Below are 27,944 nucleotides of genomic sequence, written 5' to 3'. Positions count from 1 at the left end.
GTCAGTGTAAGCTACACAGTCCTGGAGATTCACAGTAGTTCTACCAAAAGGGATTACCAAGAGAATTGTCAGACGGTCCGAGGTTCAGGGCAACAGATAGGCAGGTCGATAAAGCAGTCCAAGGTCAAGGTTTCCGGGTAGTCAAGACAAAAAGCCAAAGGAGCCAGAGACAGAGTCTTTCCTCTAAAAGAGTCAGATATCCACTGGCAAAGAACCACACATGCTCTAGGTGCTTAAGAAGGCAAGGAGCCGGCCTTCAGCTGTGTCTGATTACGAAGACGCTTCTGATAAAGCCTCCGAGATCTTCGAAGGCCCTCTCTTTCTGCTCGACGCTCATTGAAGGTAGGCACACTGCCCAGATCCTCCTCTGTGTCCACAGCCTCGGCACCAGGCAAACTTGACTGCTGAATCTCTGGAGGGGCCATAGACTCTGCTCCAGCAGAACTAGGGCCAGCCTCTGGCTCTTCCGTTACAGGTTCAAGCCCCAGGGGCTCTGGCTCCTCCATTACAGGTTCAGGTCCCAGGGGCTCTAGCTCATCCTCTGAGTCCTCCAAGCCATCCTCCAGGCTGGGCATGACAGGAGGAGAGAAACAACTTTAATGAGTATCTGTAAATACCTGATGCATTTCAAAGTGGGCCACTTTTCTTCATGTACTAAATATTTTTTTAAAAACTGAACCACCGAACATGCAAGAAGTTCTTGCTCTCTTTGTTGAAGAAACCCTCAGTCCAACAGCCCTGTGCTGAAGCTGAGATTCAACCACCATTCCGTTTAATTTTTATTTTTTTAAAAATAGACAGCAAAATGCCTTGGCTCAGCCCCTACTTTCTATACTTCTTGAATTTAAGAACTGTTCTTTTTCTCTATAACTGTAAATCTTTGGAAAGATACATTACCTATCACATTTGTTAGCCGCCTCACATTTTAAGGAAAACAATAGAGCCTGAGCCATGTTATGTAGCTGTCATTGTTCAGTCTTATGTTAAGACAATTCAGAAAAGCACTAAAAAATTTAGGTAAATAAATAGAACAGGTTCAGGAAGCTAAATCTGACATTAAATTGCCAATAGAATTTCCAGCAATGCACAATTAAGAGGTATGGCAGGAAATAATCAGTGTCCCCACTCAGTACATTTCTTTCGCAATCCTATTACAAACTGCCTAAACCAGGGGTCGGCAACCTACAGCCCGCGGGCTGCATCTGGCCCGCCGAATCCTTGGCACCGGCCCCAGCCCGGCCCTGCTGCCGATTGCTGCCAATTGGTGGGCCGCCGTCCTGGCCTCCCTGGGGGCCTTTCCTCCACCAGACCTCTCTCTTTGGAGGGAGGTCTAACAGAGGAAGGGCCCCTGAGGGAGCCCAGGGCCTGGCGGGCTGCCCTCCGGCCTCCCTGGGGGCCTTTCCTCTGCCAGACCTCTCTCTCCGGAGGGAGGTCTGGCAGAGGAAGGGCCCCTGAGGGAGCCCAGGGCCTGGCGGGCCACCCCCCTGGCCTCCCTGGGGGCCTTTCCTCTGCCAGACCTCTCTCTCTGGAGGGAGGTCTGGCAGAAGAAGGGCCCCTGAGGGAGCCCAGGGCCTGGCGGGCCACCCCCCTGGCCTCCCTGGGGGCCTTTCCTCTGCCAGACCTCTCTCTCCAGAGGGAGGTCTGGCAGAGGAAGGGCCCCTGAGGGAGCCCAGGGCCTGGCAGGCCACCGTCCTGGGCTCCCTGGGGGCCTTTCCTCCGCCAGACCTCTCTCTCCGGAGGGAGGTCCTTTTTAAAAAATTATTTAATTATTTATTTTTTTGCTTTGGCCCCCCAGTTGTCTGAGGGACAGCAATCCGGCCCCCGGCTCAAAAAGGTTGCCTACCCCTGGCCTAAACAATTAAATTTGGAGCACTTACCATTACATCAGATTGGATCAGGTCACAAGAAGTGGAAAACAAGGACCTAACTGCTGTCCAGTTGGACCATAAATCCAGTTAATTTCAGCAAACTTTGCTAGCAGGGATTAGACTTCCTGTAGTGACCACCTGGCCACTGTGTGAACTCAGGTCCTTTTACACTACACAATAGCAACAGTTTCATTTTGCCATGGCGTCATCCTGTGGAATTCTAGGACTTTTTGTTTCAGGAAGGGTAGTTAGAATTCTCAGCCAGGGAGCTCTACTCCCTCATCAAACTACAAATCCCAGGATTCCATAGGATGCAGGCATGGCCGTTAAAATGGGATCATACTGCTATAACTGCATAGTCTCAAGAGACTACAGGAGTCTGAAGCAGGTGGCACTTAAGCCTGATCTACCATAGTTTCTCTTACGTTCTGAATATTTATACTCCTCCACCATACCAACTTTAACACAGTGATTCTGTTCCAGGTGGATACCAAACTCCAGTGGATACCAAGGGCCCACTGTATATAAATTCCAAAGATGAAACCTTAATTTTTACATTTTATATGTGGGACACCATTTTACTATGCCATTGCATTTAATGGGACCTGAGCATCCATGGATTTTGGTATCCACAGGGATCCTGGAACCAAACCCCAGTGGATACCAAGGGCTTTCTATATAGTGTCACTGACAATTTTTATGGGATGAGGAGTGAGGGAAAGAGAAATAGAAAGAGGAGGAGGGTGGACTCACTCTCTGCCTGTCTTTGTCTCTCATACACATATTTTAGTTGTGCTAAGTTTAGAATAGCCTCAAGCTAAGTGTAGCCAGAGAAAGTAGCATGTTTGTTTCTTTTATTACCAAGTGTCTGTTCTGTATTTTGATCCTTCTTTCTATCTGAAAATCTTGCCTTTTTTGCCCATGCTAAAACACGCTTCATTTTGAATATTCTTGTAGTGGAATGTTAGAGGCTTCTTCCTCACAGACCTCCCCCACAACGCCTTATCCTTGACCTTGTCTACTGTGTCTGGATTGATAAAGATCAAGCGTGGGCCTGGCCCTCTAAGCAAATGTGGCAAAAAGTTAGTGGCAGTGGCATGAGCAGAGCAGACCTTGGATATAATTAATTAGTCATCTGTTAATACTGGAGAGCCTAGCAAGTCTAAGGAAGGTGGTAAGCATCACGAAAACAGAGTGACAATTCAAATCAGTGTTTAAGCCAGCTGCAACTAAAAGCTGGAGAATTAAAAAGAAAAGAAAAGAAGCTGAGATAGCTGTATTGATCTACAGGAGGAAAAATCCATAATCTACAGAAAAGCAGTACTTTTATTAAGCTCAGTCCAAATATCTCTAAATAGTGAACAAGATTTTGAGTCATAAGACTGAATAGTGACCAAGGCCCATTACAGACGGGCCTTTTAGTACGGAGTCAGTCCGTACTAGGGTTAGGAAGGTGCGGTGCTTCCGCACCCCCCTAACCCTAGTACGGACTGAGTCCGTACAAAATGGCGGCGCCCCATCTACATGAGGGCCGCCATGACGACGTCACGACCGCACCGCCTCTATACGGGGCGGCGCAGACGTGATGTCGTCACTCCATGCGAGGGCGCTTAGTGCGCCCTTTGCGCGGAGCAGGAAGGAGCTCCGTTTCGGAGCTCCTTCCTGGTTTGCGGCACTGCTTTGCGTCGCTGGGCGCAGCCTTCAGACGGCTGCGCCCAGCAACGCAAGGGAGAAAGGGGCCAAGCGGCCCCTTTCTCCTCCTCCTCGCCGCCGCGGGGTGTCCTTGGGGCTTGAAGCCCCAAGGACACCCCTTTCCAGGCTGCGGGGAAGTGGCCTTTTGCTGCTTCCCCGCGGCCTAGAAAGTGGCGGATCGGGGCCTCAGTGGCTGCCGTTCTGACCGCTGAGGTCCCGATACCCCGGGGAAAGGGGCGGGTACAGGCCGCCGCTTTTCGGCGGTCTGTAACTCACCTATGGCTGCATCGATGCTGCAGAAATAATAGAGGTTGACACCAATTTAACTGCCATGGCTCAATGCTGTGGACTCCTAGGATTTGTAGTTTGTTGTAGCACAAGAGGTCTCTGACAAAGAAAGCTAAACATCTCACAAAACTACAAATTCCACAATCCCATACCATTGAACCATGGCAGTTAAAGCAGTGTCAACTTGGATTGTTTCTGCAGTGCAGATGCAACCTTAAACAGAATGGTGGAAAGCAGCATGATATTAAAGCAAGAGTGGACAACTATAGGATATATGGGGGGGGGGGGGGGCACACTGACTATCCAGAGGCCCTGAAGCAGTCATACCCAATGCCCCATCCCTGAAAAGAAAAATTACCCAACCTTTTTTCACCAGAATGCTTCCCCTGTGCTCATGGTGGCAAACCTATGGCATGTGTGCCCTCTTGGGCATGCAAAGCCATTTTGGAGGGCACACAGAGTAGTCTGTGGAAGCCTTCCACTGAGCCTGTAATGATCAGCAAATTTCTACCATTTTTCTCTCTGACACACATGCGTGCACGCTAAGCAGCAAGTAGCATTCTTTTTGTTTATATCATGCCTTTTTTCTAGACTCAAACTCAAGGCAGCAAAAAGTATGATCATGAGCGGGAGAGCAACAAGCAATGATGACTCCCCATATCGTTTTGTCCCCATTATAACTGTTCACAATTCAGCCTACCCAACAGCTGTTTGGTCTGGTGTGTGGAGTGTAACTTAAATGTGGCATGAAGAGACAATAAACCCTGCCTATCTTCTTCCTTATACAAATTGTACACTGCCCTCCATGGGCCTTGAGAAGAGGTGTTCCCAGAATAAAACAACAGGCAGGGAGAGATCTCAGCATGCATGCAGAAGAGAAGGATGTCTGAAGGTAGAGGAGGAATGTGTATGTAGTCCGAAAGGTTATCCGTTGTTGCATGTGGCCTTTGAGTGGCAAAGAGAAAATTTGTTTCTCACTGGCTAAGGCAGAGGTGGAGAAACACACAGCCCATGGGCCACTTTTTGCCCATTCTTTCTGAACCTAGGGGACTCCCACTCCTGAGTAGAAGTTGTTCAGAAAAGGGGAGTTGACTCTCCTCCACATTTCTATATGCAGTGATCCTCCTCTTTAGTGTGTGCACTTTGGGGGCTTTTTCTCCCAAAACTGAACATAGATTTTCAATTACTTTTACTTTTGTGTTCACAGTCTGGGGGCGCTCCTAGATCCATCGCTTCACATGACAAACCAGGTGAATGCGATGGTCAGGAGTGCCTTTTATCAGCTTCGGCTGATACGCTAGCTGCGCCCTTTCCTGGAAGTCAGGGACCTTGAGACCGTAGTACCTGTGCTGGTGACCTCATGCCTTGATTTCTGTAATGCACTCTACATGGGGCTACCCTCATGCTTAGTCCAGAAACTTCAATTAGTTCAAAACATGGCAGCCAGGCTGGTCTCTGGTACATCCAGAAGAGACCATATAACACCAATCTTAAAATCACTTCACTGGTTTCCCATTAGTTTCTGGGCTCAGTACAAGGTGTTGGTTATCACCTTTAAAGCCCTAAATGGCTTGGGTCCAACCTATCTTCGGGACCGTCTCCTTCCATATAACCCTCCCCACACACTTAGAGCCTCAGGAAGGAATTTGCTACAGCCTTATAAAACAAGGCTGTCCACAACCTCCCAAAGGACTTTCTCAGCTGTCGCACCCAGATTGTGGAATGGTCTGCCAGATGAGATCTGTCAAATTACCACCCTAAACAGCTTTTAAAAAGCTATAAAGATGGATCTCTTCCAACAGGCCTTTCCCGAATAGTTTCTCTGGCTATCAGAAGAACTCTAAGATCTCTGACTGCACTTTAGTCATGGTCTATAGTTATATATATATATATATATATATATATATATATATAAATTTATTTTATTTTTATGTATTTTTTTTAAAACTCTTACATTGTTTAATTGTATTTTAAGAGGGGGGTTTGAGGGTTTTGGAATACATGTTTTTTTAAATTCTTTGTAAGTCACCCCAATTGCATCTTGGGGCGGAATATAAATAAATATTATTATTATTAATATTATTAAAGAAATCTTCAAGTGAATATAGGAGATAATCACAGTCTGATCTGGGCTCTTGTTCAAATTATTTATAAGCAAGTGGATTGTGCAGTTATAAAGACAAACAAACAGTGGGAGAGATTTTGTCTCTGTACACTAAAACAAGATGAACAACATTAATACCACCTGGCAATATGCTCCCCATATGGTGGAAATATATATGGAGTATTTAAGCTCTTTGATGTTCACCTCTATTATAACTACGTGCAATTTTTTGTACTCTTGCTTCTGAGCCATTGGTAGTGAAGCCTACAGGATCTATCTCTGTGAAATCTATTAGGCTTCATCTCCAATCCCATCTGAAACCTCTGAAACTCCATTCTCTGTCTCCAACTATGGATACATTCTCAGTTTATGTTGTCAGGGATGATGGGAGTTGTAGCTCTTCACCTCTGGCTCGAACTCACCACCTTGTTTCGCACCGGCGCTGACCAGTTTTGGTCAGTGGTTAAAGCTTTGCTTCAAAAGCATCAGAGTTACAGAGAATAGGCTGAAGACCCTGACAAACTCTCCAAGCCTTCTCACTCTTGCTTCCACAGAAGTCTTCCCACTTCTTCAGGATCCAGCTGGCTCTTGTATCTTCACCCAAGGCACCAGACAACTCAGTAGTCTTATATAAAAGATCTACTTTATTCTACTATATACAGCTCCAAAACTATCCAACACAACTCCAATATAACAATACTCCTCACTACTATCCACTATTACCCAACTACTACCCACAAAATACATTAGGATTCATAGCCATTATTATAGTCCTTGGATAATACCACCCACTCTTGTCAGTATCCACCCAGTGGGCGTGTACATCCATTCTCATTGGTTCACTTGTTTCTACCCAGAATTAATGATTTCATCATCTCAGCCTTGACCACTTGACAATTTTCAGGTGTGTTCAATTATCCACTTTACATTTCTGTCCTTGGCATTCAGGACTTGTTAATTCCATTACCTTCTACACCTGTGTGGTTCTTAATTGCTTCTGATGAGTCATCCTGACTCTCACATACATGTTTTATTTCAATCACTGTATGTCCCATGTTGCTTTTTCCTTAACATATGTCCCTTTGCCTAAGAATTCTGCCCACATATCACAGTGTTTTAGTTAAAGATTTGACAACCTTCATCCAAATACAGAGAATGAAATCTAGAATTCAATAAACAGCTGAGTCTCACTATGTAGTATTAATCTGCTACTTCGTATATATGAACAAACAATGTTTTTCCTGAGTTGGATACCTCTCTTTTCAACTTTAAGGCTAGTTTCTGGTTAGATGAACAACAACCCCCTTCCATGTGCTACATCCAGTCTTTTTAAAAGCTACAACCCCAAAGAGAACGTTTTTTACTCTTCCCACCCATGCAAATGTTGGCTAGATAGTTCAGTATTGTGTTTACACTGAAACATAGGGCTTCCCCCTCAAACTGATTAACTTGTCAAAAAACATGCTTTGGACTAAGTATCTAAATGAACTTCCTATGAACAGGAATCAGTGCACTTAAATGTGGAGTGGAGAAATTGGGTTGATATAGCTAGGTTTGACTTGCAAGTGCTTTTTGTGACATCGGAAATTAATTATTGTTTTCTCAGAGAATATAGGACCTGAGTTCTCATTTGATGTATTTTATGGACAGTATAACTCCAATACTACTTGGTTGGTTTTAAAATTTTAAGCAGTATATAAAAAGTCAAAGGCTTTCATGGCTGACATCTATAGTCTTTTGTGGTTTTTTGGGCTATGTGGCCATGTTCTAGAAGAGTTGATTCCTGACGTTTCACCTGCATCTGTAGCTGGCATCTTTAGAAAAGGCTGGCATGGAAGAGAGGTGTGTGTGTGTGTACACACACATATACACACACACACATATTGTGTGACCCTGGGTAGGGAGGAGTGATCTCCATGTTAATCTGTGTATTGTTCTGTTGTTGATGGCTAGGCCTCAGGGTGAGAGGATATGCAAAGAAGATTAGTGTCTGCTTAATTAGTGATCATTGTCTGCTGGGAAAGGCCCTGACCCTGGGTAGTTTCTCATTTGCATTTGCTGAGTCCTCATTTTGCTATTCTTCAGGACTGATAGCCAAGCTTTGTTCACTTTATATTTATATTTATTTATTTATTTATTTATTTGTATCCCGCCTCTCCCTGTATTGGATCGAGGAAGGTAACAACAAACAAAAGAACAATAAAAATGCTACACAGCAAGTCACAAGTAAAAACATAGCAAAAATACCCTAAAACTCCCTCCCATCCTAAAATAACATTAAAACAACAATTCCCAATAAAATGCTCCCAATAAAATCAATCACGATCACAGTCCGGTGGGAACGGCTATGCAACTGGAGAGTAAACATTCCAAGGAGGTTAGGGAATGCCTACCGGAAGAGATCCATTTTTATTGCCTTCTTAAAGGCCTCCAAAGATGTTATGTGGTGGATCTCCTCTGGCAGGTCATTCCAGATTTTTGGAGCGGCAACAGAAAACGTCCTCTGGGTAGTCGTTACCAGTCTGGTTTTCTTAGACTGCAAGAGGTTCTTCCCAGAGGACCTGAGAGTGCGGGAAGGATTGTATGGGAGGAGGCGTTGCCTCACGTAAGCTGGACCCAAGCCATGTAGGGCTTTGTAGGTAATGACCAACACCTTATACTGTGCCCGGAAGCTAATAGGCAGCCAGTGTAGGGATTTTAAGATCGGTGTAATAGGATCAAATTTAGAACTCCCTGTATCCAATCTGGCTGCCATATTTTGAACCAGTTGCAGCTTCCGAACAAGACATGAGGGTTGCCCCATGTAGAGCACATTGCAGAAATCGAAACGAGAGGTTACCAGTGAATGTACAACCGTTTCTCGGTTTTCCCATTCCAGGAAGGATAGTAGCTGGCGTATCAGCCGAAGCTGATAACAGGCACTCCTGGCCGTCGCATCCACCTGAGATGACAGCTGAAGCGATGAGTCCAGGAGTACCCCCAAGCTATGAACACAGTCCTTTAGGGGAAGTGTGACCCCGCCCAGAACTGGAGAGCTTATCACCATTCCCAGATTAGGATTGCCTACAGCGACTACCTCCATTTTATTTGGATTCAGTTTAAGCCTATTTTCCCTCATCCAATCCATTACTGACCTCAGACAGTCATTCAGAGAGGAGATGCCATCCTTGGTCACTGAAGCAGTCCAAGACATGGAGTAGTAAATTTGGGTGTCTTCAGCGTACAGATAACACCCTGCCCCATGACTCCAGATGATCTCACCTAGCGGCTTCATGTAAATGTTGAATAGCATTGGAGACAGGATCGCTCCTTGAGGGACACCCGATTTGAGCTCCTTCTTGGCCGAACATCTGTCCCCAAGTGACACCATCTGGAACCTACCCAAGAGATAGGACTGGAACCACTGCAAAGCAGTGCTCCTGATTCCTAACCCTCTTAGGCGTTCCAGAAGGATACCATGGTCTATGGTATCAAAGGCTGCTGAGAGGTCCAAGAGCACCAACAGGGCCACACTTCCCCTCTCAATGCACAGACAGAGATCATCGACCAAGGTGACCATGGTGGTCTTGACTCCGTATCCTGACCTGAAGCCAGTTTGAAATGGATCAAGATAATTGGTGTCATCCAAGACTGCTTTAAGGGTTTCTTCTTTCCTGTTGAAGTTGTCCAGGTGTTGGTGGATTTCAATGGCTTCCCTTTGCATTCTTACCTGATAGTTGTTGGCATAGTCCAGACTTTTCAAACATCATTTTATGCCCAGGATGGTTTATAACATATTCTGCTACTGCTGATTTTTCTGGCTGACCCAGTCTGCAGTGTCTCTTGTGTTCCTTGATTTGTGTTTGAACACTGCATTTGGCCGTCCCTATGTAGACTTGTCCGCAGCTGCATGGTATCCGGTAAACTCCTGCGGTCGTGAAAGGGTCTCTATTGTCCTTCGCTAAGCACAGCATTTGCTGGATTTTCTTGGTTGGTTTGTAAACCATTTGGAGGTTGTATTTCCTCACTAGTTTCCCTATTCTGTCTGTGACTTTTGACCATACATCAAAGGAGTTGATGTGATTGGGGGGGGGATACTTTTTTTAACTATGATTCCCAGAATCCCCCAGCTAGCATGGCCAGTTGGATTGTATGGAATATATCTAACAGGAACATACTTGGAGGATACTACAACATATAGTCCTTTATTCTGATATATTTACATCCTGTCAGAAATAATGAATTAAAGTTTAGCTCTCCGATTATTGATGTGGGATTAACAAAAAGCACCTCACAAACATGATCCATAAATGTTTTAAAAGGCAAAGTGAATATGAGTTCCCTAATAAGCTTGCTGAAATGAATGAAACATTTCACAAAAGCAGTATAGAGCTCTGAACGATCCCATGAGACCCCCCTTGATATCTCTTGACAGATATATTACATCTCTATTTCTAAGTTATCCAGACAGCTGTAGTCATTCTGTACTGAAGTGCTTCAAATATTTTATTATTTAATATTTATTGCCCTTGGTAATTGATGAGGAATACAAACTAAGGGAGGGAGCAGTTCTGTCTCCAGAGTTCACAGTCGCTCTGGGTTTGAATTTGTAGTTTTAAAATCTCTCCTAACCAAATTGCCTTAAGGAAACTACAGTGTCAGGTATAAAAGTGGATTTTCCTCCATCTTGACAAGGTTCTTAAAAGAAGCATTTCTGGCTAGGGAGATAAGTGCTAACATTTCTAGCATCATAGTGACTTAAAACTTCAGGTGAGTATTTAAACATACAGGCTGGATTTCACAATGACCCTTATGAATGCATAACCTGAAGTTATGCATCTGGAACTGATTCATATTTATAATCCCTGGACAATCATGGAAATAGTGTAGATTGTTGTTGTTGTTGTTGTTGTTGAGTGCCTTCAAGTAATTTACAAGTTATGGTTACCCTAAAGAGAACCTATCATGAGGGTTTCTTGTCAGAATTTGTCCAGAGTGGGTTTGCCCTTGCCATCCTCTGAGGATGAGAAAGTGTGACCTGCCCAAGGTGAACAAGATATTTCTATGGCTGAATGGGAATTTGAACTTTGGAGTCCCAGTGTCTTAGTCCAACACTCAAATCTCTACACCATGCTGGCTCTTAGGGAATACATCAATATCATAAAAGTTTCTCATTGGGCAACAGCCACTTGGAATGATGGGATCTGTTCTCCTATTGATCAGGATACAGCAGACTGATATTTGCATCCCTTCCTACAATCAATCTCTAGTATGAGGTGGAGTTGCAACAGGGCCAACTTCTGAATGTCGCACCAGAGATAGCTAGTGGGAGGGGGTGGAAACGCCAGTCTGCTACATACAGATCAATAGGAGAACAGGCCCCCACCATTTGCAGATAAGACTGGGCTGGAGGAACTGGGCCAGGAGCCACTACTTAGATAAGTACCTAGAACTCTTCTATTTGCTGAGCTCACATTCCTTTTTCCTTTTCAATGAAATACTGAAAACTGCTCACACCTAGAACTTTTTTTATTTGTTGTGCTCTTGGTAACTTTGCCTATCTTATCTTCAGATGCCTAAGTGATGGCTGAGATTCTAAGCTGATCTAGAATCTTGGCCATTTTCTAGGCATCTGAAGAAAAAGGACAGGTTAAATGACCAAGGAGCTATGAACATAGCAAATAGAAAAATTCCAGGTATGAACAATTTACAGTGTCTCACTCTCTGCAATGCTAGAAATTTGGGGACTGAAAGAAAAATTTACAGGGGACAGAATTCGTTTTGAGCAGGACAATGCCTTTATATTTACCATTAAAATAATAGAATCATGGAATCATAAAGTTGAAAGAGACCACAAGAGCCATTCAGTCCAACCCCTGTCATGCAGGAACTCACAATGAAACTTTTTAATGTGTGAAATTAGTACATGGGTTGAGTTAAATATTGAATTTACCTAAATAAAACTGTTCTAATTTGAAAAATGTTAATTCCTTATATAACGTTAAAATATGAATATACATGAATATGCAAATGACAATACACATACTAAATAAACACAATATTTTTATTCATATACTGTACTGTGTAGAGAGGGAGAGAGCAATGTGTGCTTGTAGATGTAAAGGGGGGTCCCAAGGGTAAAAAGTTTGAGTACCACTGATCTAGTATATAACAAGGTAGGTGTGTGTGTGCATGCAGACATACATATGTGTGTGATTAGGTATATACACAAAGTATATATAGTGGGTTACAAGATGGCATTACATAAAAAGCTATTACATACAAGATGATTTGTGGGATTCCAAGGTCCTAAGTCCATCTTTCTTTTTCTTTTAAGGAAGTATGACAGTCACAGAACAAACATCCATGGACTTTGCTTGTTGGTGTAATTAGCAGTCTGCCTCATGAAAAAAACCACTGTTGTTTTTATTTTATTTTTAAAACAAACAGGGTTGCCATCTGCTAATACAGAATCAGATCCTATTCTTTTAAAAGCATAGAGGCATTATGCCAGAAGATTCTCCTCTGGCTCCCTCTGCTTCGCTCAGTCTCTTTCAACAGTCTGTGTTGTGGAGAGAAATCAGCAGATGAAGCTTTTTCCATCACTTCCTCGTCTGTAGCTGTTAAAGCATAGTCATTGATTATAGACCATGGTCAAGGATCTTATATGACCTTTTCCTCAACGTAAATTTGTGTGCAGTTAACTAAGTAGCAGAGTTGCTAAGCAACCCAGTTATTGAATTGTGAAGATGCATAACAGGACACTGGCAAGAGTGCCTGATACACATTCGGGCCCAATGCACATCAAGAACATTGATGCACATTGGTCCTAATTCACTCCATTCCCCTTGCACATCAGTCTCTTTGCTGACTCTCCTATGTAGTTATGTAAAAGCAGCCCTTTATTGGATGTGGACATTGTGCATCTTTGCCATTTTATTTCGCACAGATACAAGTTCACTTACTAGTGTACAACACCCCAACAGGATTCCAGCCCATGTTCTAATCTGGGCCACTTCAGTTACTCATGCTCCTTTCCCACATACTGTTGTCTCACTAGAAACCTGCTCATCTCAGCAGAAGGAAACAGAATGTGGGTGGCAGAACCACGCAGTGGAGGTCAACCAACACAGAGGAAACCACAGGGCATCTGAAGAGTCTACTCTGCTCCAGAATTACTGGGAGGGGGGGCTATTCTGAGAAGTGGAACCAACTACATTACTTAGGAAAATGTAACATAATTGTTGAGAAGAATACATTCTGGCTCGTATGAGAGAACGGCACCAAAACAAATACTTTCCATACAGAAGGTCCCAGATTCAGTCACCAGTCAAAAGCATGTCAGGACTTGAGCCCCTAGAGAACTTTTGCCAGTCAGGAAAAAGAATAGTGGACTAGGTGAACCAAAGTTTTGATTTAATGTTATTCAGTTCCAAATATTTACATGAATGACAAATAATTAACAGCAAGAATATCTAAAAGACTACATCCTCCCCTATGAATCTGCCTGTAGCTTGAGATGATCTTGGGAGGCTCTGTTATATCTTTTAACAGTGCAGAAACTATAGGAACCTAGAAAGCTGCCATATACTGTCTCAGATCATTAATCCCTCTAGCCATATATTGTTGGCATTGCTTGAAAACAGCTGTCCAGGATTTCAGGTAGGCCCCTATTCCTGCCTGGAGATGCCAGAGATTGAACCAAGAACCTCCTGCGTCCTCCAGTACTTTATTACTATACTCCAGTGCTGTCCTCCATTGCTTTACTACTGATTTGTAAATAAAGCCATTTAATTGGTAGAAATGTGGGCCTTTCTGTGTCAAAACCCCAGTGATCAGATTCCATATCAAAGCAGAGACTGTTCCCACTGAGGTGGGTACTGAAAACTTCTCTGATCTTTTAATGTCTTTTTCTCCCCTTTTTGATTCTAAGACCTTAGTTTTAAAATTTGTTTTTATGATGTTTGCTCAGTTTTGTTCAGTTCTGTAAACTGTTGTGTGTATTTTAAGAGGGCCAAAAAGGAGTATAAAATCTATATAAATAAAATTAGTTGTGGGTGATTAAATAACTGGCAGCTGAAAGGAGCTGAGTGAGGAAGATCACACAGCACCAGGTATGGTAGCTGGCAATGGATAAGACTTTTGCTTGGCTATTCCTTCAGCCCTCCTCCCACCAACCATTGTATAGCAGGGGGGGCAGGAAAGAGGTGATTCTTAGATATGACATTCTGATTTCCCCAGTTTTTACCATACAGAGAGGTTGAAGAACAATACTAGACAGAATTTCCTTTCCTTGTTCTTACAAAAATCTCTGCTCACACTCAAGATCCCTGTGTTTGTAATAAACAGCCTACCTATGGTACTCATGTGTTTATTAAAACACTGGCATTCAACTTACCTGTGTCATTCTTTGCCCATTGCCTAAGCTCTGTGGGCCACTAAGTTGAGTTCCAATAAAATTAAGTCATGTGGGACAAGAACTGCTTTAATGTTAGTGACTCTCTCATAAATGTTCCAAGTAATTGTTAAAAGGTTAGAGGTACTGAAGAATTCTTAAATGAAATGGATAGATTATCAGCAAATTATAATTTTGGATTAAGCAAAATGGATTGGGGAGCTGCTATTAGTGAAACTGATCATTTAAGTGTTTGTTCCAAAAGATGTAATTCAGTTGCGATTATGTACTCCAGTGATCACTTTGAGCTAACATCCATGTTTAGTATGACATGTTTCTTAGTATTACAGATCATGCTCTTTTCTTGCTTTTGTAATTCTATGATTTGATGAGTAATTTCTCACACATTGACAGAGATCTGACCACATTACACATACACTTAGACTAGGTTTTTCCTGTTACCTTGCCTTTGAAAAGTGCCCAGAAAAGTCAGCTGGTACAGAATGCAGTAGTTAAATTGCTGTCTGAATCTGACCATCACCACCAAGTTACACTAATATTAAATAGGGTAATAGCCTATGCATCACTGAAAGGAGGAAATGAAAATACATTAACCCTCCCTCCAAAAAAAGACAAAAGACAGTGTTACCCTAAATGGTGGGAGGAATGTTGGGGGATTCCCAAAGCAGTGTCAGCATCTTCTTGAAATTTGGAGGAAATTACAGCTCAAAAGGACACCTGCAAGAGAAGGGTAACATTAGGGATCTTTTCACCTGTGTATACTAGTGCTATCCACAGAGAGCACTCCATTTTCAGTGAATAGAAGAATTTTACTTAGAAATGCACATGCGAACACACAAGCGTACAAAATCCAATGCAACTTTATACATGGCTATCAGAAGGAAAGGTGTGGAAGGTGGGATAGAGAGGGACTGGGAGTTAAAGAGGGTGATCATCCTGAAAGAGGTCCACAGAAAATGAAGAGTGGCTCCAGCAATGTCTGAGGATTACATAGAGAGAGAGAGAGCATGAAACGGAGCCCTGGTCTGGAAACAGAGCTCTTATCTGTGCCCACAGGATCAAGTGAACAAAATGGCTATGGCCAGGATGGATATTAATATCCTCAAGGGGTGCTTGATGTTACCACCCAATATAACAAAGGCATTGATGGTCACACAGTGTCAAAAATATTTATTAGATTTGAGACAATCCCTGGATGGTCAGACAGAAAGAGTGAATAGGAATACAACATGAGGTGACATAATGGGTATGGCCTCTGACTACTTTGCCTCCACTGTGGGATGAAATGCAAAGATCCTGTGGTGGAATGGAGTGATCAGCTAACTCATTTATTGCTTACTTTAGGTCCACATGAATCCTAAAGTTACACATGTAACCTTTTAGTTCTCATAGGTTATTTTGACCTCTCTAAACATGCTCAATGCTAGATATTAATTATGAAGCCCCATATTCAGTGGGAGGGGTGTAGGGTATGCTAACAGGGCAGAAATCTTAGTAAAGTATGCACAATTGCACTTTGTATATATTTATGGAAGCAATTAACAAAGAGAACCAAAATTATATAACATTAGCAAAATATCACATAAGCAGAAGCTGAAACATTTTGCTTATGCCATATTTTTCAGTTCTGTTTAGTGTGTGTGTGTGTGTGTGTGTAGAGTGATTAACTGCATCCATCTGGGATCCAGGACAGACTTGGGAGAAGTGTTGTTAGTTTGCTTTTTAATCAGCTCTTTGTGTTATGTATAGATGCACATGAAGCAATTAGGAAAGACTGCGCTTTGGTGATCTATGGGCATGCCCATCTTCCTGAGACCAGGTGTTAACTGTCGCTAGATAACTTCATAGCCCCTATTTTCCCACCTTCCTGTTCTTTCTCTTTGTACCACACTTGGAACAGATAACCCTTTAAGTGGAAGAATCTCCTTACTCTATAAAGCAGGACTTGTGCTCATTCTAACATGAAAATACTGATTGCCATGTTGCATTCAGAATCACTTTAAACCACTGGTCCTAACTTTCAAAGCTCTAAATGCAGACATTGCAAATGTCAGGGACATTTTGTTGCATCAAAACTCCCAGAATTCCACTGCCAGCGCATCAGTGGAGTAGTGAATCCACTGTGGGCTTTAGTCCAAACAATAAATGTACCTTCTACGAAGCTGGACATATTTGGGGAATTGTGTCAGTACTTTGGGTAGCTCCTTAAAGGTTCAAAGTAAAATTCAGAGTGCATTCACTTGCCCATCTGACACTGAAGTCACCAGCCAGTGCTACTAGCATCCACTGTATCAGATTCAGTCCTGCATCCAGAGTACAATAGAAAAGAAGAAAAATTGCCACTGTGTAACTTCATTTTTTAAAAAAATGTATTCCTTATTTGCTATTATGATGTATCTCTGTTTGCTATTATGATCTATCTGTATATCTTGATCAGCCAGTGAATACATTTTGTTGCAAGTACTGCACAAATTCTTGCATCAGTGTTACTACAGTAATGCTAAACGATGGCAGGGACAGCTTAAAAGGAAGATATGTCACACTCCACACTTCACGACACACACCTCTAAATATATCCACTTTATTTTTATTCCCACTACAAAATGTTACTTCTTGAATAGCTTGTCTTGTAACAAGAGATAATATATCTTTGCTGAAAGTGTCTCACTCAACAAATCTGTGCAGTGGCATGCCAAATTACAACATCATCTGAACAAATGGAGCTGTATAATTCTCCTTTGGCTAGCCAACACATTCCAGTATTCTTTTATGTACAGACACTGAAGGCGCAGGGGCAATACTGCTTTCTGATAAGTCTTTAACACTTCGGACATCAAGGTCCTACTTCGAATAATTTTTAAAAACTACTTGACCAGGAGACCCTTCTGTTTCTCAAAATGGTATCAAAATGTTGACATTAAAAAAGGTGGGCTCAAAACCCTGCAGGAGGAAGGTTTCACTCTTAAGCCAAAGTAGATGTTACAGTATTTTAGAGATCAAAAAAGTTACTGCTTTAGACTACAATTGTAAGTATTCCCCAGTCAGTGGCCATGGTGGCTGGGAGATTCTGGGAGTCGTTGTGCAGAAAAGAAAATGTTATAAATTCTACAAATTTGGTGGATGCATTTTACTTCTGTTGTGCTGTGTGTGGTAAATGTTTTATGGTTTTAAGTGGTTCTAACTATGTGTTTTAATTTATGTTTTAATATTAATAATATTTAATTATTTTTTAACTTTTGTAATCAATGTTTTTACTTCTGTCCTTTTAAATTATTGTAACCTGTCTTGGATCCCATTGTAGGAGAAAAGTGAGATATAAATCCTTGAAATAAAATAAATAAATGTGTGTGTGTTTAAAAATGACAAGAAGCTTCAGAAAGATCAGAATCAGGACCTCAGTGTATAGAGAGTTAAACCTTTTATCTCATCCTGTCCTTCTGTCCAAGACCATTTAGTAGCTGTTATTATGGAAGCATATAATGAATACTCGTATAAGCCCTCCCACCCTCCAACAAGAATTTAAACCAGGATGGGCAACTACCTAAGCCCCAATGGACAATTTTTGCCCCTGGTAGGCTTCACTGATGCATCCAGGCATGCTGAAAATGATATTACACTTCCAGTCACCATTATTTTACTGAGTTTGGGTTGAAAAATGGTGCTGGGGGGTCGTGGAGAGTGGGGAAGTTAAACTACCATATTTACAAGTGGTTTGGAGGGAATTTTGGACCATTTTGAGATGGAAAATCACTTTAAAACCAGCCCTACAAAATTGGGTAGGGCTGGGGTCTGCTAGGGATACAAAAGTTCAGTACCTGATGGAATTGTTGTTAATACAGTATAGTTATAGTTTTTTCTAAGCTACCAAGAAAACTTTTTAGCAGGTGGCATATAAATGCAGTTAGTGACTAAGTGCCATCTCTCTCTCCCTCTCTCTCTCTGAAATGTGTGTGCAGATTGTGATGTATGATGACCCTGCATATTGTCACACAGTCACACATTATACATAATCTTGGAATGCATATATCTAACTAATCACAGCTTTCCAATATATGTGCAAAGAATATGTGGTAAACATGTATATGATTGCCATGCAGTACTATGGGCACACAGATAAATCTGATAACAAGTTTTGATAACAGTTTGGTTTGTTATTGATGTGTGCCTTCACATTGTTTCTGACTTATGGTGACCCTAAGGTGGCTCTGTCATAAGGGTTTTCTTGGCAAGATTTGTTCAGAGGTTGGGGTTGCCTTTGATTTCCTCTGAGGCTGAATATAACTTGCCCAAGGGCACCCAGTGGCATGCTGGTACTTGATACTAATTGTGTTCTTATTTTTTAATTCTAGAAACCTTGGGAAATCTGGATTAAGAGTTTCATGTCTGGGACTAGGTAAGTATTATATATTCTTTATGGAAAGGTGAGGGAGATATATTAACCAAGTTTATTTTGCATTGTTTTGTTCACTTTAGCTGATAAACATGAGATTCAAAGTATGTTTTCTTTGGTCTCAAAGAGCTGTTTGTTTGGTATGAATACATGACATATGCATTTATTTGACCTCCTTTTATATGAAGCCATATCTATGTTGCATCCAGTTCTTACTGCCTCCTTTAGTGGCACCCCAGTTTTTAGAACATTTTCCTCCTGGAGGCCCAATTGATGGCAACTCTGCTGTTGTTCAGGCACCAAGTGAAAACATAGAGGAAATGATCCTTAAGTTACCCAGCTTCTCATAAGCCTCCTTGAGCTAAGCAATAACTCCAACATTTAAAGGAGATGGTAACACAGTAGGTGGGAGCTCCTACATCTTTTGGGGTAACAAAGTCCACTGGGGTGAACTTTGGGAGGTCACACTCTCTTGGCTTCAGAAGAAGGCAATGGCAAACCTCCTCTGAAGAAATCTTACAAGAAAAACGTATGATAGAGTTGCCATGAGTCAGAGTTGACTTGAGGTCACAGATTAACTTCATCCTACTGCAGCAGTGTGATTTGCACTGCAAATCATGTGGGGTACATTTTATTCTAGATATACCTTCATTAATTTAAAAATAATATTATTGTGCAGTACATATACATGGGATAGATATGAAACTTTCTGAAATGTTCTTTTCAGAAGAGGTTTGGGCTTTATAATTCCATGTAACTATTTTGGGTGAAGCAGGAAGGGTAGTTTCATTTGCCATTTCAAAAAATCCCAGTGACATGCATGGCCACTTAGTCATGCATTCTGTCTGCATCATTCACTCAGTCACAATTTATTCATTCCATCTAAGACTGTGCACTTGTTTATAAAATACTTGATTGTGTGGAATCTGGCACAGCTTCTACGTACCTGTGTTGCTATGAAACATAAGCTTTTCAACACTGTGGGATCCACAAACGAGAGTGCCAAACTAATAATCAAATATGACAGTTCTCAAGGCTTTGTACATCCTGAAATTGGATTAATCCCAAGGAGAACAAAATGTATCAATTTGTTGATATGAGGAGAGATATCCAAAAGCCTACAGGAATAATGAGAACATATTTGCTCCCATTTTTACTGATTGCTTATTCATTATAGTTTTAATGTGCCCAATTATGTAAGTTCTCTGTGCAGATTACAACACACTAAAAGAATAATGTATAATGATTTCCCCACAAAGACTTCATTTAGTTAAATGATATTCCATTCATTAAAAATCCCAGGGCAGGTAATTGCACATGATGGCCAGTTGTTATCCTTACAATGAACCTATACAGTATTTTAAGAGGAGAAAGCCATTTGACAAAGCACAGGCCTGAGTTAGTTCTATATACCTGGTAAAACTCTAGCAAATCACTACCCATTTTCACCTGATTTTATCCCTTTGGGAAAATATCTTAGTAGAACACTGCTAGTGTGAATTCCTTGATCTGAAAACCAACATTCAGGGAGAAATTTCAATGAATTCATATTTCTAGTGGTATGTGTGCATGCATACATCACTCATATATCACATTCCATTCAGATATTTGAATTCCCTAAAATGTGTGTGTGTGTGTGTGTTTGCATACACAGGGTGAGTGTGAATGTGCACACACAAAAAATATGGAAGTTGGTCTGCTCTTCCTTCCTCTGCAGTGACCAAATATGTCCCTGAAAGGATTCACTGTATCACTGTGATAGCGCCAATGGCCTCCAATGGCCATTCCATTGCCGCTGGAAAACAGAGAGTATTGGAGAAACATCTATGTTCCCATAAGCAAATGCTTCTTCAATTGCAACCTCTTTGTTTTTTCTACCAGCCACAGAATGGCCGTGGAGGGTGTTATTGCAGCAACATATTAAGTCATGGGGCTGATAAGAGGAATTTGTTATGCAGAACTCTGCTGCGGTACACAAGTAGGAGAAAAAAGAAGATGTAAGTTAGCTTAAATCTGCATATAATAACTTATATGGAAATGGAAATAATAATTATAATTTCAATAAAAATATAATACATCTAAGAAGATTGCAATTATAACTTTTAAAAAATGCTTGATGTTAGTAGACTCGGGGAATTGAAAATGTATATGCCTTGGTCAAATATGTCAGTCAAGAAAGATATGGACAGAAATCCCAGTAGTCCAAAGCATGGCTTGGAAAGGTTTTTTTTAACTACAACAGCCCAAATCCCCAGCCATGCTAGCTAGGGGTGGGTTCTGGATACTGCAGTCCAAGCTCTGGGTCCTATATGGGAGAAAAGTGGGATATTAATCCACAACTCCTGTAAGCCTTTGGGAGCATCAGTTGACCTTTTGGAAGCAATTTCCCCTCAATTTAGAATAGAGGAGGACAAGGGAGGCACATTTTCTCCAGCCCTTCTGTAGACTTTCATTTTAAGCATCTAAGGATTTTAGAATTTTACGGGTTTAAGGTGGGTTTTTTTTTTAGTTTTTTTAAAAGGTTTGTATTTATTTAATATTGCTGCATAAATGATGAGGCCTATTTTGCTTAATATAAGCTTTGAAAATGAAACAAATGGCTCTTTGCCATACAGTTACTAAAAATAACCATCCAAAAAAAGATCTATTGGTCCAGCAGTAGGAAATGCAGAGAAAGGATGCATCAGCAAGGAGGATATAAATGTGAATGTGCTACTTTCCTTTTCTGCACCAGTCTTTCACCCTTTTACACTCTGTTAATACATTTAACTGCTTTCTGAGTTCCCTTTAAGTAGCAACCAATTGACAGTGTCAAATATTTATATTTAATATTTAAAGCCAGAGGCATTTTTGTAACAACATAAAACAGTCTGCAACTATCTGATATTTGGAAACAGCCTGCTACATTTCTTGTTCGAAGAAGGAAATGCCCAATTTATTAATCATTCCAAAGAAGCTTAGGATATGAACTGCTCTTATCATGTTCTCCACCCACAGATCCTGAGTCATCCACTTTGATTGTTTGGGCTACAGCTAACATAGGCCTAAGCAGAACACATAGTGGGAAATTTCAGTGCCTCTTTGGAATAGTGCTGTTACTGAGTGCTTAGCTGGCACCAGGCAACCTATGTAAACCATCATATCAAATAGTTATGTTGCATCATTTACATGCAGAGCCTGGAAAGCTACTGCTTTTTAGAATACAGCCCCCCAAATCTTCCAACTATCAACTTTCCTAAGAACTAGCTTTATAGCATTTTTGTCCATAGCAACTGCTGATAGAAAACACTTAACCCAGTGCTGTTTAAAGTTATATTCCATGGATAACTGACAGTCCATGAGCCATTAGCTGCTGCATGCCCTCCAACATTTCACAGGTGCAAACTGGGACTTTTGTTCCAAGCAACCAGAGTGTGGTCAAAATGGCAAAAGTTATTAATGAGGGAAAACATACAAGATGAGAGATACTGCAGCAGTTTGCGTTTGTCTGACCCTACTGGGAGGGGCAAGATTTCTCTCCCCCCCCCCCTCCTCTCCCCCTGCTGAGTTAAGTGAGTGCAAACTACTTTTACACTTTCCACTCAGTTTGCAGCAATGAAAGGGGGAAAGTAGAGGAGGTGAAAGAGAAACAGGGATATTTCAGGGGCATCACAGAGGAGGTATAAATTTATAAATCATACATTTCTTTTATAAACATCACATCTTACCAAATTTTCATTTTAACTACATGAAACTATGTGCATGTAAATATTAAAGGGATGCAATGGCTTAGTTGTTTTAGTTGTTAAGATGCCAGTTCTGATGATCGGAAGATCAGAAGATTGACAGTTTAAGGCCCAAGTGCTGCATGATGGTGTGAGCTCTTGACACTAGACCCAGCTTCTGCCAACCTAGCAGTTCGAAAGCATGTAAAAATGCAAGTAGATAAATAGGTACCACTTTGGTGGGAAGGTAACAGCATTCGTTGCAGTCATGCTGGCCACATGACCACCAGAGCAGTCCTCAAACAACACTGGCTCTTTGGCTTAGTAACAAAAATGAGCACTTCTCCCTACATTAAGTTATGACATACATGTCAAGAGACTACCTTTACCTTTACCTACTCAGTTTGTGGTAATGGAAGGGGGAATGTAGAGGAAGCAGGAGAAAAACAGGGACATTTCATCAAGGGTACAAACTGCACCAGGTAATATGCTGGGGGAGGGGGTGATACCACTGCTCCCAAAATATTTGATTTTTGGCAGAAATGGGCTGTGGTATTTTCCGGTGACCCTTTAAAATTCTGGAGCTTAGAGGAAGAGATGTTGTGAGTGGGTTGAGGCTCACTGATAAGAGAGAGATGCCTCAGGTTTTTTAAAAATATATATATTCTTTTTACATTTCTTTATAAACATCACATCTTACCAAATTTTCATTTTAACCACATGAAACTATTTATTATTATTATAGTTTATTTCTATAGTGCTGTAAATGTACACAGCACTTTACATGCAAATAATCAAATCAATAAAAATGTAAAACCTGCCAATGGCGTACAATCTACAAAATGCATATAAACAATAGGTAGTAATATAAAATAGAATTAGTTTAAAAAGTAGGCAGCATCAACATCCACTATCTAAACTATGTGTATATAAATACATTTAGGCTGTGCGTATGATATCATAATTTAAAGGTATAATTTTGCTAGTTATTTATGTCAAAACTACTGCCATTACATGGTATATGGTGTCACAAGGGGTGCATGACATATGGGAATTGCAACTATGAGTAACATTGGTACAACATTTTTTTACTAAAGATTCCAAATGGTGTGGTATAAGAGGAAGCCAATGGGAGGTGACACCATGAGTTACCACACCAGGTGACACCAACCCTAGTGACATTTTAAAAGCACTTGAAAAAGTAGAGAAATCAAGACATCCTTCCAAATTGGGACAGTTGGAAGGTATGCTGCTGGTCTGTGGCAATTTTCCAGGAAAGAAAGAAGCAGTTGTAACCAGTGGACAAAAATACTATATCAGTCCCTGGCACATTAGAGGATAAAATCCCACATCAGATAACCTGAGAAGCACTGAGCCACATCATGAGAAAGATATGAAGGCTGTTGAAGCAGTGTGATGATGTGCAGTGTGGTTCTTTGATATATTTGCATGTGGAGTTTATAAGCTTGCCACAGGTAGGAATTCTTGAGTGTTTTCATCAGTTCACATTTCAAAGGAAACTTACCTGCATCTTTTGTAGTAAAGCGGAGATCAGAATACAGGTATCCTTTGGTCTGTGTGATTCTTCGGTTTTTGCAATGCTTTAAAAAAAAAAGGACAAAAATAATTTTTAAAACCCTTTGTATGTTTGCAGAGACCACATTTATAAATGTGTATTTTGTAAAAATAAAATAAAATAAAATAAAATACAGTCATCTCTCCTAGTTCATGGACTTCCTGTTTGTGGTCTCGAATTTCTGTGGATGAGAAGCCAGGAAGGACAAAATGGTGCATGCGCCCACAGGAGCACACAACAATTATATCCAATGAGACTTGGATATTTGTGGTTTTTCCAATTTGTGGAAAAATTGCATATTTAAATACAAAAGTACAGATTAGAGCACAAAAAGTGGGGAGATGCAAACTTTTGAGCGAAACAGATTCTTCAAGAATGTTCAGCAGTGCATTGTAAGTAACTCCAGTCATCTTGAGGCTTTCAGAATATAGAGCAGAGGAAAGAATGCTTTCATTAGCAAAAAGGGTGCAGTTTTATAAACAATAGTTGATGTTATGATTAATGTAGGAACCAAGAGACAAGATTAGAGGTGACATCAGCACCACAGGGTGGTCTCTACAGTGCTAGGAATAAAGCATTCAAGAATAGTGAAATGACCTTGTTCTGTCTCCTTCCCTATATGCCCTTAGGAATGTCTGCTGTGTGAAAAACAATATCCTTAATCCATTAATATTTGTAGCATTTCCTTTGATTTATAAATTGCTCTTTTATCTCTGGCCCTGGTTTTTAAAGCTGGCTGTTTTCAGTTTGTGGTGTAATTCTAGGGTAGCTTTGTTTTTTATTCCACTGAATTCACAGCAGTGAAATTTAGCTGCGACTTTATCTCCAAATCATACAAATTTCCATGCAATGTAAAATCCTTGCAAGTACACAGATAATTCAGCTTTGAACATAATTTGGCTAACCAATATTCAAGCAACTTTAGCATCAGAGGATTATACAGGCAACATTCATTTCATTCTCACTGGAAAATCCCATTTACTCCAGACATATTTTATAAGACTGCATTTCCAGATACCAGAGAAACACTCTGGGATTATTCACATAACACTAAATCATAAATCAAACCATGACTGGCAGCCCTGATTTTTCACAAACAATAGTTTGCAGAAACCACAATTCAGACAAAATGATGAGATCAGACATTTTAAATCTTTCCTAATGAGGAGAGGTAGAAATGCTTAATCTCAAGGCTTCTGCTACATTTTGTGTTATGTTTGACCGTGTCATTATCCATATAGTGGATAATGAGATGGAAATTCTATTAAAGCCTTTGTTCTTTGTTGTTATGTGCCTTCTGAACTTATGGTGATCCTAAGGCAAACCTATCATGGGGTTTTCTTGGCATGATTTGTTCACAGCACATTTACCATTGCCTCCCTTGAGGCTTAGAGCATGTGACTACTTGATATGAAATACAATTGCAGAGTGATGTCCTGTCCCTTTGATTTTCCAACATGCATGTAACTTTATGTACTGTGTGCTGTCCATCTATCTATTTGTCCCTGTGTACACACAAACATATGCCCCTTGAATACCATGAAAATCTATTATTTCATCAGTCTGGGTAGTCTTTGCAGTGATGAAAATTGCAACTATTTTACACTGTCACTGTATTTGCCATTGCTATGGCCAATTTGTTACCTTTTGGTGATGAGCCTTTCCTTGCTTAGTGCCCTTTCATGCTACACAAATATAGCACTGTGATGCTATTTTAACTGCCATTCTATAAAAACCTAAGATTTGTAATGTGGTGAAGCATGAGAAATCTGAATACCTCTTCCTAAACTGCCAATCTCAGGATTCCATACGATATTCATGGCAGTTAAAATGGCATCACAGCAATAAAATTACATCAATAGGAGCATAGCTCAGATGCATCAATAGGAGTAGTGTAGATCAAGGAAAGTAATAGTACCCTTCTATTCTGCTTTGCTCAGACCTCATCTGGAATATTGTGTCCTGTTCTGGACATCACAATTCAAGAAGGATGTGGATAAGCTGGAATGTGTCCAGAGAAGGGTGACCAAAATGGTGAAAGGTCTTGAAACTGAGCCCTATGAAGAGCGGCTTAGAGAGCTGGTTTTGTTTAGCATGGGGAAGAGAAGGTTAAGAGATGACCAGCTAAGCTGGTTCTTGGACAACATACATTCCATTACTGGGGCTGTACTTGAAACCTGCCAGGGTTTGTACTCCAGAACTCTGGGTAGGATACATTGCATAAGAGAGATAAGCTTGCTTTTTCATTTTTGACACTATTACCTTCCCAAAGATCTGGAGTTGTTTAGAAGTTGTCATGTCAACCACAAACTCATTTGTTTTAGATTACTTCTGGGAGAACCTCACCCTTCAGCAACAAAACAAGAAACTGTGTGATTCAATACTCCATTTCCCTGATTAGGTTGTGTTAAGTGTAGCTTGTAATTTGTTCCCTTCTGGGGCTGCAGAAGTGAGGCTGCACATATTTTTGGGACTGCACCAAGACAGGCATGAAGTTTCACTGTTTGTAACTGAATAACAAGGATAGGTTTAAAGGAAAAGAGGGAAAGAAATCAAGAACATGTTCCAGGAAAAGCAGAAATAACGAGTTACTTGTTTAAAGCTGCTTGAATCCCATCTTTGGAGAAAGATGGGATATAAATTCAATAAATAAATGAATAGGGCTGCATATTACCATCTTTTTTCTGCTTTCCCTCCTAGAACATGATTTCCTCAGAGAGATATCACTCAACAATCAGAATTTCCAATTATTTTGTGTTTACCTTACAATGAGAAATCACAAAACAGAGCATCCTAATGGAAGGGAAGGAAAAACATGTACTACAACAAACAAATATATTTTACCACTTAAGGGAGAAATCATCTTTTAAAATGTGCTAAATACATAGTGGGCCCTTAGTATCCATGGAGGGTTGGTTCCAGGACCCCTTGTGGATAACCAAATCTGTTGATTCTCAAGTCCAATGAAAGACTATGACATAGTATAATGTTGTCCCTTATATAAAATGTTTTTTAAAATGATTCTTCTGTTCTACTGTTTGGCTTCAGATGTAACAGGATTTCTAGATTTTGAATTTGGAGGCTGTTCTTCTCTGTCTTGTATTGAGTGGCCCTGGCAATGTATTTTGTGTGTTGTATAGCTTTGAGGAACACCCAGATCCAACAGCTCCCCATCCTACATATAGTAATAAAATAATATTGGCTTTGAAGCAGTCCAAAAGGCACATCTTTAATAGCATATGGATTTAGAAATAAATATGCTGGAAAAGGTCAGAAGGAAAGGTCTTAAAATGAGCGTGTCAGGAAAGAGCAGAGATTGAAAAACCTAGGCTTGGCAGATATATTTTGAAATGGAAACATGTGAACTCTCTGGACACACTTTTTGCTACTATCACAACTTAGTCTTTAGGCTACTATAACCCACATTTGGCCGGGTTTATTGGGTGTCTTCCACTAAAAACACTCTAGCTGATTTCCCGGCTGTTTCATTAACTCTAGATGTACAGATAATCTGGAGATTTTATTATACAGTGGAGCTTTGGTATTTGCTACAATTTGGTACCAGGATCACCCCCCTGGTGGATACCAAAATCTGTAGATGTTCAAGTCCCATTATATATAATGGCATCATAAAATGGCACCTCTTATATAAAATGGCAAAAGCAAGGTTTACTGTTTTGATTTTTTATATATATTTTTTCAAGCCGTGGATGGTTGAATCCATGGATGAAGGATCCGTAGATACAAAGTAGGAGATAGAGATCAGTTAACATTTATCTATCACTTTGCATTTCCCCTATTTACATAATCTCCGTAATCTCAACAAATCATTTGGAATATTATACTTGAGTGACAAAGGTTAACAGATGCAGATCTGAGATCACCAATGCAGGCCATGGTAGAGATGAGATTTGAACCCTGGTTCTT

General features: G+C 40.8%; 1 protein-coding gene across 1 annotated transcript in view; it reads left to right on the top strand.

Annotated features, from left to right (window-relative positions):
- KCNAB1 (potassium voltage-gated channel subfamily A regulatory beta subunit 1) overlaps positions 1 to 27,944 on the top strand; it is a 201,960-nt gene that overhangs the window by 96,982 nt on the left and 77,034 nt on the right. Inside the window, exon 2 of the mRNA XM_089508985.1 lies at positions 18,697 to 18,740. Within this exon, the coding sequence (XP_089365111.1) occupies positions 18,697 to 18,740 (44 nt within the window). The remainder of the gene's footprint in view (positions 1 to 18,696; positions 18,741 to 27,944) is intronic.

This window comes from Sceloporus occidentalis, unplaced genomic scaffold (assembly GCF_023333645.1).
Source record: "Sceloporus occidentalis isolate IW3139 unplaced genomic scaffold, rSceOcc1.0.p SCAF_2, whole genome shotgun sequence".
Classification (NCBI taxonomy): Eukaryota; Metazoa; Chordata; class Lepidosauria; order Squamata; family Phrynosomatidae; genus Sceloporus; species Sceloporus occidentalis.
The sequence above is the reverse complement of the archived record's forward strand: the minus strand, read 5'-3'. Positions and strand labels throughout refer to the sequence as shown.